General features: G+C 41.8%; 1 protein-coding gene across 3 annotated transcripts in view; it reads right to left on the bottom strand.

The window, feature by feature from the left end:
• CPPED1 (calcineurin like phosphoesterase domain containing 1) overlaps positions 1-15256 on the bottom strand; it is a 119839-nt gene that overhangs the window by 31492 nt on the left and 73091 nt on the right. For 2 of the 3 annotated variants that reach the window (XM_036917853.2, XM_036917854.2), the window contains exon 3: positions 5262-5684. In XM_036917853.2, coding sequence (XP_036773748.2) covers positions 5262-5684 — 423 coding nt within the window. Of the gene's footprint in view, positions 1-5261; positions 5685-6417; positions 6509-15256 lie in introns of all 3 variants that reach the window. The other variant, XM_057486914.1, reaches the window with a different exon arrangement.

The raw sequence follows: 15256 nt of genomic DNA, 5'->3' as shown, positions 1-15256 counted from the left end.
TCACGCACAGTCTGCCCTAGGCACGGTGCTGAGTGCTTTTATATACACCTTATTTTATTTTGAGTCTCACACCAACCCTATGCAGTTGAGATGAGTACATCCCCATTTAACAAGAACACTGAGACAGAAAGATGATGAGCAGCTTATGTGAAACCACTTAGCTGGGAGCAGCACCACAGGATTTGAATTCAGGTCTGTTTGTAGCCAAAGCCTGTCTGCTGACCTGTGGTGTTACATGGCCTCACCCATCCCACTGGCCTGACCTCTGACCCCAGAACCGCCTTCACAAGCCTCTGCTTTACCTGCATACCACCCACATTTAATACTGTCCTTTAATTTGATGAACTAGGTACATTCTTCCTAATGCATGTCTAGCCAAGAATTCAGTGTTAAGTGCCCCTACGAATCCTGCCCGCACCGAGAAACGTGAGGCTCATTTTGGGCAGACCCTTCAGTGAGTAAGGCATCTGTCACAGTGGGGTCACCAGAAGCATACTGGCTTTGGACACATGCATCGTCTACACAAGAGTATCAAACTGTACCTGAGTATTTCTCTAAGCCAAGGGCAGGAAAACTATGGCCTGCAGGCCCACCACCTGCTTTTATAAATAAAGCTTCACTGGAATACAGGCATGCCCATTTCCTTACCTATTGTCTGTGGCTCCTTGCATGCTGCAAAGGCAGGGCTGAATAGTTGCTACAGAAATCATAGCCCAAAGTGTTTACTGTCTGACTCTGCAGAAAAAGTTTGCCAATCCCTGTTCTAAGTGATGCATTTCCATCCAAGAGTCAGTCATTTGGTAAACACCAATCCCTCGGTAATATGAACATTACCTGTGATTCTACTGGTAAGTAGATGTGCATCAAGTTTAATTAAACTCCATTTAACTGATATTTATTTACTGAGGGACTACTATGTGACAGTGTTGGCTAGAGGCTGGACTTACAGAGTAAACAAAGCTGTGACCCCATTTCCTAGAAGAATCAGGATGTAAACAAATAATTTCAATTCAACTCAGAAATATGCTACAGTAGAAACTGATGTTTTATTTTTCCTATAATGTAGACCATGAAAACCTGACCTTTTTGTTAAACTTTGAAATTCTAAAACCATAACCATGGGCTAAGATCACTCTTTCTCTAGTTGTTGTTTTTTTTTTAGCATAAATACTAGAGATGAAACTATAATTCTGTGAAATTACCCATTAACTTTTGCAGGAAAGATCAACTTATTGAATTTTTCATAATTGCCAAATTTGCTCTGGGCTCTCTACTACACAGTTCTAATCTCTATGTTGAGAATGGAAAAAGAAAAGGTTTTGAGGTATCAAGGGAAAACAAGGTCAGTCAAAGAGCTAGACTTTTGTATTTTAAGACTGAGTTTTAAAATTGGAGTCTGTATTAACTGGGTCATATATTAAGCTTCTGCCGAAAAACATGAGGGATAGGGATACTGGCCCAGGTTTGACCAAGATTTCATTATCTGCTATCTGTCTTTGCAACTCCAACTAGGTATTAGGTGAATTAAGCGGAAAACCAATCTCTACATCCTGTGGCTGTGATGAAATTGATTATCCTCAGGCAAAGCAAAAGGAGACAGAAAATAACGGGTGCAGCCTCACATCTGTGCATCTGTCCTGCCCTGATAACTGTTTATTTGTAGTGGCTATTGACAACGTTTTTGTACAATATAAAGAAGGTTTTTTATTGAGCTTCAGAATTAGAAAGGGAAGGCATCCGTTTCTAGGGAAACCTGAGCCTGGAAGCTTGCAGGCTTAGATTCACAGATGCATCCCCACACACGCGGTGGCCCCACAGTATAGTAACACCCCTCCTCCTCGTTTACCTCATCCCATTAAAAAAATTAATGCAACAATGTGAGATGATTGTTGATGTTCGTTATTAAATCATTTATTCATCCCACACAATGATTCAGAATTATTCATTAAGCTTGCTGGAAGGAAGCTGGGTTTTACCTCCATGGTGGTTTGAGGACGGATGTGCTCTTTAAAAGGATATTTTATAACAACACAATTATCATAATTAAAAGCTACCCTGATATTCTGATGAGCTCCTGACATATTTTTGAGTACTGGCATTTTAGCACAAGGAGATAAATGAGACTGAATAGTATTAGGGAATAATACTGCTGTGGGGAAAAAAAGCTGGAGGCAGTATTAAATACCATCTGCCATCATCACCCCCAATTTTGTCATGGTCTTCAAGCTAATGAATTTTACAAAATGTCACTTGAACTTTTGGCTTTCCAAAACGAGTTCAAAAACTGCACTGCTGTGACCCAAGCAATCTTCAGCATTACTGAGCCAGGGGTGCATTCCCCCCGCCCTGAGAGCCCACAACCCTGTGCTTCCATGTCAAGCAGGTCACTAGCCTGCCACATCCAGTCCCCATCTCTTCCTGACACTGCCTGTGGTTTGTTCTGTGTTTGAAAGGCCGGTAAGCAAACAGCCTGGTTTGGAAAGCCCCTGAAATTGACAGGTGACCACAGGAAGGACACCCATCTCGCTGCTTTTCCCTGGTTAAGCAGCTTTAGGCAAAGATCCTTAGGCCAATAAGCCAAGAAAATGATGCCTTCTCCTAGTAGTGCCTGGTGGGAATAGTGGGGTACACAGGTGGAGAGAGAAATCTACTCCTGAGTGAGCCTGGAAAGCCAGTGCATGGATCAGACCCACAGTGGCTTTTCCCAAGAACAAAGGACTAAGAGTCTGTGTGGTGTGTGCTCGACACCTTGGAACATGCCACAGAAAGGCTGTGCCTGGAAGCTCAGTGACAGTGAGGACCTGGTCTGCTCTGCCTGGCACAGTGGGTGCTAAACAAATACATGAGTGAGGGAAGGAGCCTGAGTTTTGGCTTCAGTCCTGCATTTATCCCACAAACACTGATGAAGCATTTCGATGAGCTCAGACCTGAGCCAGGCCTCTTAAATGCAGAGATGAATATAACAGCATCTTCACACTCAAGGAGCTGAGCCTAGTGGGGACTCAGATAAGTCAATGCTTATAGATCCACTGGGACCAAGGAGAGATGTTAGAACCTGGAGCAGGGCATGGTGGGGGGCACCTTGCAGAGAAGGCATCCAAGTCAGGTAGGCGTTGGTCAGGTGAAATGAAGAGGCAAGGATGATGGGGTCAGGCGGGGGCCTCAGGGGTGGAGGCTGGGGAGCTACATGCCCCTCTGACTGCTAAGTGGAGAACAGACTGGAAGGAGGCAACAGTGGGGCAGGGGACCAATTCAGAGGTTCTGCTATGACCCAGTGAGAGGAAGTGATGGCCTAAGAAACTGGCAGGCCAGAGAGACACTAGAATTAAAGGCAATGAAATATCAGGTCTTTCTGGGAAGGAGGCTCTACTGGAGACAGAGCCATCAGGGTTCCAGACCTGATGCCATCAAGAGCAGAGTAAGAAAACCAGCTCCTCTGCCCTGTCTCATGCTTAGCAAGCGACCTCCTGATTACAACCGGGCTTCCCATGTTGCTCTGCCTATGGGAAGAGACTGCTTCCGATGCTCATGGCAGCAATTCAGTTTTGCTCTAAATTAATCAATTGACATTCTGCTGGTAGGTATCAGTCTCTGTGAGCTGAGGCAAACTCAAGTCCACCTCTGAGACACAGACCAGCACTGGTTGTGCTGACAAATCCTTCCAGAGCTTGCAGGGCAGCAGGCCTGATAGGAAGGTGACTGGTGCATCCCGGATATGCTGCTTCCCTGGGGTTCCCGGTAGTGGGCAGCAGCCTTCCCCCAGGGATGTCCTATGGAGCTGTGGGCTCTCTCTGAAGTGTCTACAGGTCTCAATGTCTGGGGGAGCTCGTGGACCACATGCACTCAGTCTTCAGATGGGAAATCCAGAACCATATGCCACTCAAGAATGTGTTGACAAGAACAAAGAACAAAGAGCAGCTACAGGGAAGGCGTCTGCATCATTTAACATTTGACATGAAAGGAATCATTTTACTGGCATTAAGTGTTCTCTCTGGCATTATTCTCTGTTATAAAACAGTCTCCGTGGTGGTGCTTGATGCCATCTTGACACTTCATTTCCTTGTCATCAAAACGGTTTTTCTGCACCAACTCAAGCATGCATAAAATTTCAAAGGCCTTAATAGAAGTTTTCCAACTTCATCTCCATTTAGCAGTTGGAAAATGTCTCCAACTATCCAAGCTTTTTGTAAATTGTTTCAAAAACACAGAAGGGCCTATTGTACATTTCACAAGTAAATGCAAACACATTTAATGCTCAAAGATAAAAAGAAGAGTGTCAGGATTTCTTTTTTTAAACAAGTGCTACTGGGTCAGGCCCCCTGTATTAATTAAAAAATTAATGTGTTTTAAATTTTAAAGAGCTTGATTAAGTACACTGTGGGAAGATCTGAAAGGAGGCATTAGGACCAAAAACAAGAGATACAATAGTTGTCAAAACTGGCATCCTGCCGAGTCACTGATAATGCAGGGAATTGGCTCAGAACACACTGCTTCTCATGAGAGGAACACCATTGATGCTTCCAGAAGAGAAATGAGGGGCGGGGGCTGGAGATGCACAGGGTGCCTGGGCAGCTGACATCTCTAGAAATGGAGTGTCTTCATTCTGTGTGTGTGCACACACAGGTGTCACATGTCTGATGAGCTAAAAACTTACAGCAGGTTGAATAGGACCAAATAAACTTGTCTCTCCTGTTTCTAGAGGAGTACTCAGTCCTCACCAAAGGAAACAGATGAGGCTCCAGAATCTTCCACAACAGCCATGTCCCAGGACTTCCTGGGTCATGTCTAATACCGGTGGGAGGCGTGGGTCTTAAAGATCATCTGCCCTTGGACAAGTTCATGGTTTCGAGAGAAATGAGAAAAGATGCCCAGGCATCCTCCTTCGCCCCAGCACACGTAGCCATACTCAGACCACAGCTCTCAGCCCCATAATCCTCACCTGGAGGGCCCCATGAGCAGCTACCACAGCTTTAGTACTTGGTAGGCTGGGGGCTATTCCAATGCTTTACAGGCCTCTTCCCACTAACGCTCACAACCATCCAGTAAGAGAGCACTTCTCTGTCCCCACTTTGTGGATGGGAAGCTGCAGCTCAGAAGCCCTAGGCAGCCTGTCTGAGGCCACAGGGTAGAGCTAGGATTAGAACTCACTTCTGTCCAAAGCCCCATTCTCCCTTGCCAGGCTGCAGAGGGGTGGGAGAAGCATCTGGAACCTCCCTGCTGACCACCCTTCCACCCAGACACCTCTGGTGCCAGGTCACTACCTGCTCTGGCGAACTTGTCTGCCATCTCTTTCCGAACGGGCTTGGTGAGGTTGAAGTAGTCATCATCCTCGTCGATGTTCTGGAGGAACAGCGGGATGTGCTGGAAGACAATGGTGTGCTGGCACTTCTGCTGCCTAGCGATGCTCAGTTGCTGCTCCAGCCACTGGTCCTGGGCCTGTTTCAAGGCAGGGCACCTGGAGGCATCATACAAGAACTGGGAGTTGAGGACGAGGAACAGGACACCCCCAACCCAGAAGCTGAAATAGTCATCTCCCCAAGTCTGGCGGAACTCCACGATGGTCTCGGGAGTGGGGACATTGCCCACATCATGGTTGCCACTGACGAGGACCAGTGGGATCTCTCTGTCCATGTTCCTGAGCACCCGCTGAAGGTCCTCTGTCTGCTCCTTCCGCCAGGGGGTCCCTGAAAGAGTAAGGGTTATGTTCTGAAATGGCCGAAGCTGTTGATGCATTTACTAACATAAAATAAGAGAATAATCTAGAAATCCACTCAACCAGGCACAGAGAAACTGCAAGAAGTAGTCATGTGGAGAATATATTTGTAAATGACATATCCAAAAAGGGGTTAATATCCAAAATATATAAAGAATTCACACACCTCAACACCCAAAAAGCAAATAACAAATGGTCAGAGGATATGAAGAGACAGTTCTCCAAAGAACACATTCAGATGGTCAACAGACACATGAAAAGATGCTCCACATCACTAATCATCAGGGAAATGCAAATTAAAACCACAATGAGACCTCACCTCACACTAGTAAGGATGGCCAGCATCGAAAAGACTAAGAACAACAAATGCTGGCGAGGATGTGGAGAAAGGGGAACCCTCCTACACTGCTGGTGGGAATGTAAGCTAGTTCAACCATTGTGGAAAGCAATACGGAGGTTCCTCAAAAAACTCAAAATAGAAATACCATTTGACCCTGGAATTCCACTCCTTGGAACATACCCAAAGAATACAACTTCTTGGATTCAAAAAGACATATGCACCCCTATGTTCATTGCAGCACTTTTTACAATAGCCAAGATATGGAAGCAACCTAAGTGTCCATCTGTAGATGAATGGATAAAGAAGATGTGGTACATATACACAATGGAATACTATTCAGCCATAAGAAAGAAACAAATCCTACCATTTGCAACAACATGGATGGAGCTGGAGGATATTATGGTCCGTGATATAAGCCAGGTGGAGAAAGACAAATGCCAAATGATTTCCCTCATCTGTGGAGTATAAAGATGAAGCAAAACTGAAGGAACAAAATAGCAACAGACTCACAGACTTCAAGAATGAAGTAATGGTTACCAAAGCGGAGGGGTATGGGAAGGCGGGTGGGGAGGGAGGGAGAAGGGGACTGAGGGGTATTATGCTTGGTACACATGGTGTGGGGGATCACAGGGAGAACAGTGTATCATAGAGAAGGGACATAGTGAATCTCTGGCAACTTGCTATACTGATGGACAGTGACTGCATTGGGGTATGGGTGGGGACTTGATAATATGGGTGAATGTAGTAACCACATTGTTTTTTTCATATGAAACCTTCATAAGAGTGTATATCAATCATACCTTAATAAAAAAAAAGTAGTCATGTGCTAAAAGCAAATCAACAAGTGAGATGGGATCTCTGTTCCCCTCCCTTGAAATTCAAAGTTTAAATGGCCATGACCCAATGTTGTTGACTGAGTTACGGTGTAGTCATTCTAATATTAACTATTAGTGAACCTTAATTTCTACCTTCAACTTAGAAAAAATATATATAAATAGTTATAACTTTTCTGCCCCATCACAGTGAGTCATCATGCACACCCCTCCTGTGTGTGGACCCAGCTTTGAACACTAGTCTCAAACCAATGCTATTTAAAGTTTTTCTTACCATACACATGGCCTTAGACCATGTGAGTACCTTTATGGGGAAAATTCTTGGAACCCAAATGCCAGATCAGCTGGCACATGCATCTTGCCGAATCCCTTTTTCCCACACCCATCCAGGGGAAGAGGCATTTTTCTGTTCCACTAATAGTGTGAAAGAGACCAAGGGCTCAAGGTCTTAGTATTAAGTGTACCCCTCAGCACACAGGATTCAGTACAGAGATGATCATTTGGACAAAGCGTTGTAAAGTATGTGGGGACCCTCTTCCTTCAGATTCCTGGCTTTCATACTTCTTGTAATAAGGAATCAGAATTTTAATAAATGGGGTTTGAATGACCAATTCAGTTCTAGATCTGTTTTGTTGAGCCCTTCTATGCCAATTTTATTCAACAAGTATTTACTCAGTGCTGACGATGTGCAGGGCACTGTTTAACTTACTGGGGTGCGCTGTGAGCCAGACACAAATCTTTTCCTCCAAACTGGGGAGTCAGATAAATTGTCAACTAAACTAGACCTATCTGTATCAAACATCATTAAGCATTACTGAGAGAAGCAAAGCAATATGATTCTTGCACCATGTTAGGAATGGAGGAATGTCTCAGCATCCTTTGAAGACAGCATTAAGAAAAATGATGAGAAAGAGCAGCCCAGCCTCCCTGGGAATGATGAAAACTCACCTGGAAAGCCTTGCCATTAGCAGAAGAGAATTATACCCAACATTTCATTTCCATCATGAATTAAAAAGAAAGCAAAAGTCCTTATGAAGCAATTACACCAAGAAAAATACCCTAAAGCAGAAATAAAGGAATTCAGTCTAGATGGTCATGAAATAGGCAGATGTGAAAACAGAACCTGGTAGAACTAGTTTAGAAAGAAATAAAGGGAAAAACCAAAATTAGCAGAACTGAGGTTTCCTTTACAGCCAGGTAGTATGACAGTTTTTCTAAATATTCCACATGAGCTTGGAAAGAATGTGTGCTCTCTAATTGTTAAATAGGAAGTTCCTCAAATTTCCAACCAAACTTTTTAATGGTGTGATTCAAATCTCCTAGGTCATTATTCCTTGCTTTGGCCAATTGATCTGTATCAGTTTCTGAAAGTCTTCTCTAAATCGCCACTTTAATTGTGGATCGATCCATTTTTCCTTGTTAATTATGCCATTTGGTGGTCATTTACTTTTAGCTTTGTTGTTACATGCATAAGAGTTCAGAATGTCCATATTTCACTGAAATACTATTTTTATATTTAATCCTAATAAAAGCAATAAATAAAAAGAAAAGAAAGAGGTAGATCTATATTGAGCTGGAAATATCTTTTTTATATATTAAGTTAAAAAGATAAAACATGGAGGAGTAAAAGTCCCATGTAAATTTTTAAAAGGCTTACACATATTCATATATTATGGATCAAACATCTCCAAAGATACAAAGAAAACTCTCAACTCTGGTTAAATCTAGAAAACAGGAGCGGGAGTGAGGGAGACTTTCACATTTGGTTCAAAATCCTTTAGGCGACATTTTAAAAGTTCCTTCCTTCCTTTCTTCCTCCCTGTTTCCAAGCTTATATATTATTTTCATTAAAAAAAAAAAAGAAATAACTTTTATAAAAAGAGGTGTTTTTAGCCCAAGGTTCCCAGGGTTTAAAGATTCAGGGAGGCCGGTCAGGTGCCTACACTTCTGGATGGTTCTCTTCTATGGGACTGCTTGGGAAAGGCTGGCTGCCCCCACGGGAGGAGCTCGGCTGCGGGGAGCAGCACTGGCACAGGGGACCCAGGAGCCTCTCCCCCAGTGGTGATGGGGACTTGCCGATAGCCATGTCTGCCTCCTTGCTGCTCAGGGCTGGCTCTGGGGCTCCTGGTTTGAAGGAGCCATTGACTGATGTTCCTTTAGCTGAGCCTGGACTGTGGGCATCTGTGTTGACTTACACAATTCTCTCTGAGACTCTGCTTCTCTTAGAGGCCAGTCCTTTTCCCAGATGAATAGACTGGCAGTTAGGGAGGATGAGTCCTGTATGGACTCGAACATGATAAACTATCTCAAAAGGACTCCAGGGGCCAAGGCTAATTTATCACTACTTTCCTTAACCAGTTTTCTCAAAGACCCCAAAGCCACTACTAATGTTCCCTTCTTCCCATTCATACTGACCTGGAGATTTTCTGATGACTCAATACCTACCTAGTACTTACTAGGGGCCAGGCACTATTCTAAAAGCTGTATGTGTATTAACTCAGTTTGACAACCAGTGTGGGAGTTAGAATCGGAACTTGGTGCTCCAGCTCCAAGTGCTGCCTCTCATTACAGTGCTGGCCACAAACTAAGGTCTTAACTTCTAAGGTGACTTCCCTCAGCTACCCGAGCCACAAGAGCAAGGACTTTATAAAACACTGGGCTGTGGAGTGTCTTCCATTCCTGATTTTCAAACAGCATTTCATCATGATACTTCACATACTGACTGAGGCAGACACAAAGAATGTTCAAGCAGTTAATGACCATATACAGAATGGTTAAAAAATGAGCACTTCAAAAGAAAGGCTTACGTAACACTTGGAAAGGAGACCTTGTCTACAAAGCAATCTACAGTAATAGGGCATTTTTTCCCAAACTTCAGAGGGATGCTGCTTTTGGGGAAATCACTAATATCCCCCAATAACCTGTTGAAAACACAAAACTCATCTTCCCTGGATCTCCTCAACCAAAGATGAACCTCTCTTGTGAAGCTTTTCCAGAACTTTCTATACTCCTTGTGTGGAGGTATGACATGGATGTGGAAGCTGCGATGCCAGCATTTGGTCCTTGGCTCTTGCCCCTGACAAGCCCTGTGGCACTTGTCCCTCTGAGCCTTGGTGTCCTGGCGTGTGAAATGTGGATGGTAATCCCCACACCTCAGAGGGTGGCTGCAAGGATTCATAGCAAGGTAAGGACTTCCTGAGTTTGGTACAAACAAGTATGCAAAAAAGTTAGCTTTCTCTTTACCCCATACCCAAATGTATTGAATTCTTATTTCTTTTCAGTGACTCACAACTGTGCACACAGCAATCAATAAATCACTTCTGAAGGAAGAACATCCCCTAGGGATGTAAGTAATTTTTAGGTAAGAGTTCAGAAGTGAAGGAGTAAATTCTACATTACAAAAAGTCAAGTTAAATGAAAACATTTACATTTATGTTCAACATGCTCTCATCTGTATATATTAGAATTTCTTTAGGGTCAGAATAGCCATAATACCTTAGCATTAACATAGTTTATAGTACATCTTAGCACAGCTTCCTAAGAAAGAACTAATGCCATAGTAAAGCCCAAAGTCAAACCTCACTAGCATCAGGAATAGAAAAAATGGAAACCTGGCTGAGGAGTTTCTTATATCACGTCACAGAAGGGATAGTAAGGCAGACAGGGCAAGAAGGGAAAAGATCTTGACTAAGAAAAAAAATGGCAAGAAATGACTTAGAAGAGAAAAGGGGAAGGACTGTTCTGGGTTGGTCTTCAAGGTGGATGAGGAGCATCTGCAGAGAAGAGCATACCAAGAGATCAAGACCCCTGATGTCAGTGCACATACTGATTGCTGAGAACTCTGGATGGGACTGATAGGGGCAGTGTGAAAAGCTGTGATGTGCTTAAAATATTTAAACAAACTTTTTTTTTTAGTGCGTGAGTTAAAAACAGAAAGGAAAAAAAATTATAATTATAAAGTATATCATTCACTGACTCTGAATTTGTAACAAGAGGTGGTGGTACCATGAAATGTGCAACTTACTATTGCCCATGTTCATTAAGGCAGAGATTATTATATTATTTGCAGAAGCACCATAAAATACATTGTCTGATAAAATCTCTTGGCAAAGCTGGAAGAGAAATAAAAATTCTTAACCTGATAAAGGACACGTATGAAAAACCTATAGCTAATATCACACTTAAAGGTTAAAAACTGAATGTTTTTCCTCTATGACTGGGAACAGGTGAGGATGCCTCTTCTCACCACTTCTATTAAACATACTGGCAGCCCGAGCTAGTGCAATAAGGCAAGAAAAAAGAAATTAAAAGAAAACAGATTGAAAAAAAGAGACAAAGCTACGTATTCTCAGAAGACATAACTGTCTCTGTAGAAAACCCCAAAGAATCTACAACAAAAGGCTCCTAGAATAAGGGGGATTAGCTTGGTTGCTGGATGCAAGGCCATTATAAAAATCAGTTCTATTTTTATACACTAGCAATGAAGAATTAGAGGTATAAATCAGAAGGATTTGAGAGATTGTAGGTGGTGGAAACAAAAGGGATCCTTGTCATATTGGTTACAAGGAGGAAAGGAAGGACTCAAAATTAATTTCCAGACATCTGAGCAACTGGGAGGTTAGTCATATTATTTATTGACATGGAAAAGGCCAAGGAAGAAACAGATTAGAGGTAAAAACTCAAAAGCTCTTCTTCAACATAAAATTTGATGTATTGATACAGGCAGCAACAAAAAAACAAACTGGACTTCATGACAAAAACTTTGGTGCATTAAAAGAAAGTAGGAAGAATAAAAAGGCAACCCACAGAATGGGAGAAATTATTTGTAAATCTGATGGTTAGGGACTCGGGGAGGGGGAAATGGGTACAGAGTTTCAGTTTTGCAGGATGAAAGAGTTCTGGAGATAGATGGTAGAATGGCTGCATAGCAACACGAATGTATTTAATGCCACTGAACTGTGTACTTAAAATGGTTAGGATGGTAGATTTTATGTTAGGAGTATTTTACCAAGATAAAAGAAAAAAAAAAAGAAACTGTCAAAAAAAATTGATGTATCTTCAAACCCTCCAAGTTGTAATTTAAGAAGGCCGCTAGATATAGGAGTCTGGAAGCAACCACACTCATATCACCCCAGATACTGAAACACACCCCCTCCCCCCAAGTGGGGTCCTTGGGGTTGGTATTTCAAGCAGAAGCATAGATGGGCTCTGGATTCAGAGGCCTTGAATTGCCCTTTATTAGGGGTATAGTTTGGGCACACTTCCCTCTGAGCTACCCAGTTCTCTAGTCCTTAAAATGGGAATCTCAACACCTCTTTTACAGAGATGCTGTAAGAGAGATGAGGTCATGAATTAACATGCCTGGTGTGTAGCCTGTGCTCGGCTTCCTTTTCCCTTTCCCTTCACCTCCCCAGTCCTACCGTTTCCAGTGAAAAGGCAGAGGAGGAGGGAAACCAGACCTTAGGTCACCTTAGATCTCTCCTGTATTCTCTCTGTTCTTGGGGACCCTGGCCCCACCAATGCTGCTGCCTTCTGTGCTGTGCAGGGAAGGACAGCACACACGTGCATGCTGATGCTGAACACATGGGCAGGAGAACACCTAGTTCACCTTTACCTGACTATCTGTCTGCTTGTGGTGCCTGGTGCTTCAGGTGCTCACATCTGAACTACAGAAATATGGATAAATGGATGAATAATGCAGGACACTGGTACAGAGGGTGAAATGTGACAAAGATAATAATTTCCAGTGCCGGCCCTAAGAGGTCTCTGGAAACACAATCAGTGGCATCATTTCTTCACATGAAGTTTGGAAACAGAACAGTCTTGTCAGGCTTCTACTAAATGGTTAATATCATAGATTAAAACTCTTTGGGGGAAATAGGAAAGACCAATTTAACAAATTCATGGTATCTAGCACTCCAGAAATTCCATTTATAAGAATCTATCCTACAGAAGTATATACAAGTATGCAAAACATGACTATTCACTGTAGCACTGAGAAGATATAAAAATCTGAAATGGCTTAAAAATTCGCCCAGGGAAATGATGCTCTGCCCTTAGTAGAGAACAACAAACAGGTAACTACATATAGTTTAAACATATACTTATAAAATAAATACATGATAAATAGGTAAGTAAATACACCATTAACGCTTGGGGAACTATGAGAGGTTAAGTGAAAACAGGAAGTTGCAAGAGTTAGTATGTATGATATAATTCTGTTGAAAACAAACCAAAGAAGTTAGTATAAAGATAAAATTTCTAGAAAAATAAGGAAAAACTGTAGGGGAATGGAATGACAGAAAACATTTCAGTTTCTTGTAAAGTTTAGATTTTTATGAGAATGATTTACTTTTTATAATCTGAAAAACAATAGACATTTAAAAATCACAAATGCACTAAAATTAAATCTTGTTAGGTGAACAAGAATAATATAATCCTAATGGGAACAAATATAAAACAAATGACAAGGCTAATGCATAAGTTAAATTCTTTACTCTTAAAGAAAGAAAATGGAGAAAAGAAAATAAAGTACAGAAATGTGTTTTTAAAACTTATTTTTTCACTTCATATAGTCATACAATATGTGCTCTTTTGTGACTGACTCCATTTAGCATGTTTTCGAGGTTCACCCATGCTGGGACCTGTATCAGGACTCCATTCCTTTATTACTGAATGACATTCTATTGTACAGATATACCATGTTTTGTTTATCCATTCATCAGCTGATGGGCATTTGGGTTATTTCTACTTTTTGGCTACTATGAAAAATGCTTCTATAAACATCCACATATACATTTTTGTGTAGATGTATATTTCATTTCTCTTATGTACTTAGGAATGAAACTGCTGGGTCATTGGGTTAACTGTATGTTTGTTTAGAGAACTGCCAGACTGACTCCTGGAGCTCTATTTTACATTTCTACCAGCAAAATATGAGGGTCCCAATGTCTCTACATCCTCCACACTTGTTATTTTCTGTCTTTTTCATTATATCCATCCTAGTGGGTATAAGTGGTACCTCAATGTGGTTTTCATTTGTATTCACCTGATGACTAATGATGCAGAACATCTTTTCACGTGCTTATTGGTAATCTGTATATCCTGGAGAAATGTTCATTGAGATCCTTTGCACTTTTAAAAATTGGGTTATTTGTCTTTTTCATTATTGAGTTGTAGGAGCTTTTTTTATGTTATGGATATTAGTCTTTTAACAGATATATGATTTGCATATATTTCTTCCCATTCTGTGGGTTATTTTTTCACTTTCTTATAATGTCCTGTGAGGCACACAAGTTTTCAAGTTTGATGAAGTCCAACTTAAATATTTTCACTTTTGTCACTTGTGCTTTTTGTGTTAGAGCTAAGAAATCACTGTCTAATCCAAGGTTATGAAGATGTATGGCTATGCTTTCTTCTAAAAGCTTATAGCTTTATCTTTTATTTGGTTTTTGATACATTCCAAATTAATTTTTGTATCTGGTGTGAGGTAGGTGTCCAAATGCACTCTTTGCACATGGATATCCAGTTGTTCTAGCACTACTCATTGAAAAAGATTAGCCTTCCCCCACTGAATTGTCTTGCCATCCTTGTCAGAAATCAACTGAGCCTAAATGGAAGTTTTTATTTTTAGACTCTCAATTCTGTTCCATTGGTCTATATGTCTATCCTTATGCCAGTACCATACTGTTTGATTGCTATAGCTTTCTAGTAAGTTTAATCAGGACGTGTCAGTACTCCAACTTTGTTCTTCTTTTTCAAGGTTGTTTTTACCTATTCTCGGTCCACTGAATTTCCATATGAAATTTAGGATCATCTTGTGGTAACTGTGGAATCAAGGAGAGCTAAGATCAAGATTCACCACTCAAGAAGTTTACAGCATTTCAGGAAAGCTTATTGGGTTTCTGTCACTACAGACACACCCATAGCCATTGCTGGCTGTTCTGGGACTAGAGCACGACCCAGCAGGGCTGGCTGACACCCAGAGATTGAAGGTAATATATACTTACATCCCAACCACCACATGTGCCTGCACCACACAGCTGGTGAGGGGCAGCAAGCAAGGGAGTCCTATGTGTTCTCAGAAGGGTGTCATGTCAGGACTGAGTCCTCATAAAGATTCACTGGCCAAAGGCAGACAGGATGGATTAGAGACAGATGAGTGGAGGGAGAGGGGCTGACAGAGAGGTGGTTTTTAGCCAAGAAGTAATCAAGACTGGAGCAGGACTGTTGTACTAGAAATGGGAGGAAAGACTATCTCACTATGTGTAAGCTTTATCCTGTTTGAATGAGAAAACACAGAGGAGAAAAATATGTGAAAGTTCTTTCATTGTCTGAACCTATCACATAATGGCCAAGGTCTTCCATAAA

Source organism: Manis pentadactyla, chromosome 10, assembly GCF_030020395.1.
Source record: "Manis pentadactyla isolate mManPen7 chromosome 10, mManPen7.hap1, whole genome shotgun sequence".
Classification (NCBI taxonomy): domain Eukaryota; kingdom Metazoa; phylum Chordata; class Mammalia; order Pholidota; family Manidae; genus Manis; species Manis pentadactyla.
Note: the sequence above shows the minus strand (reverse complement) of the source record. Positions and strands in the feature narration are given on the sequence as shown.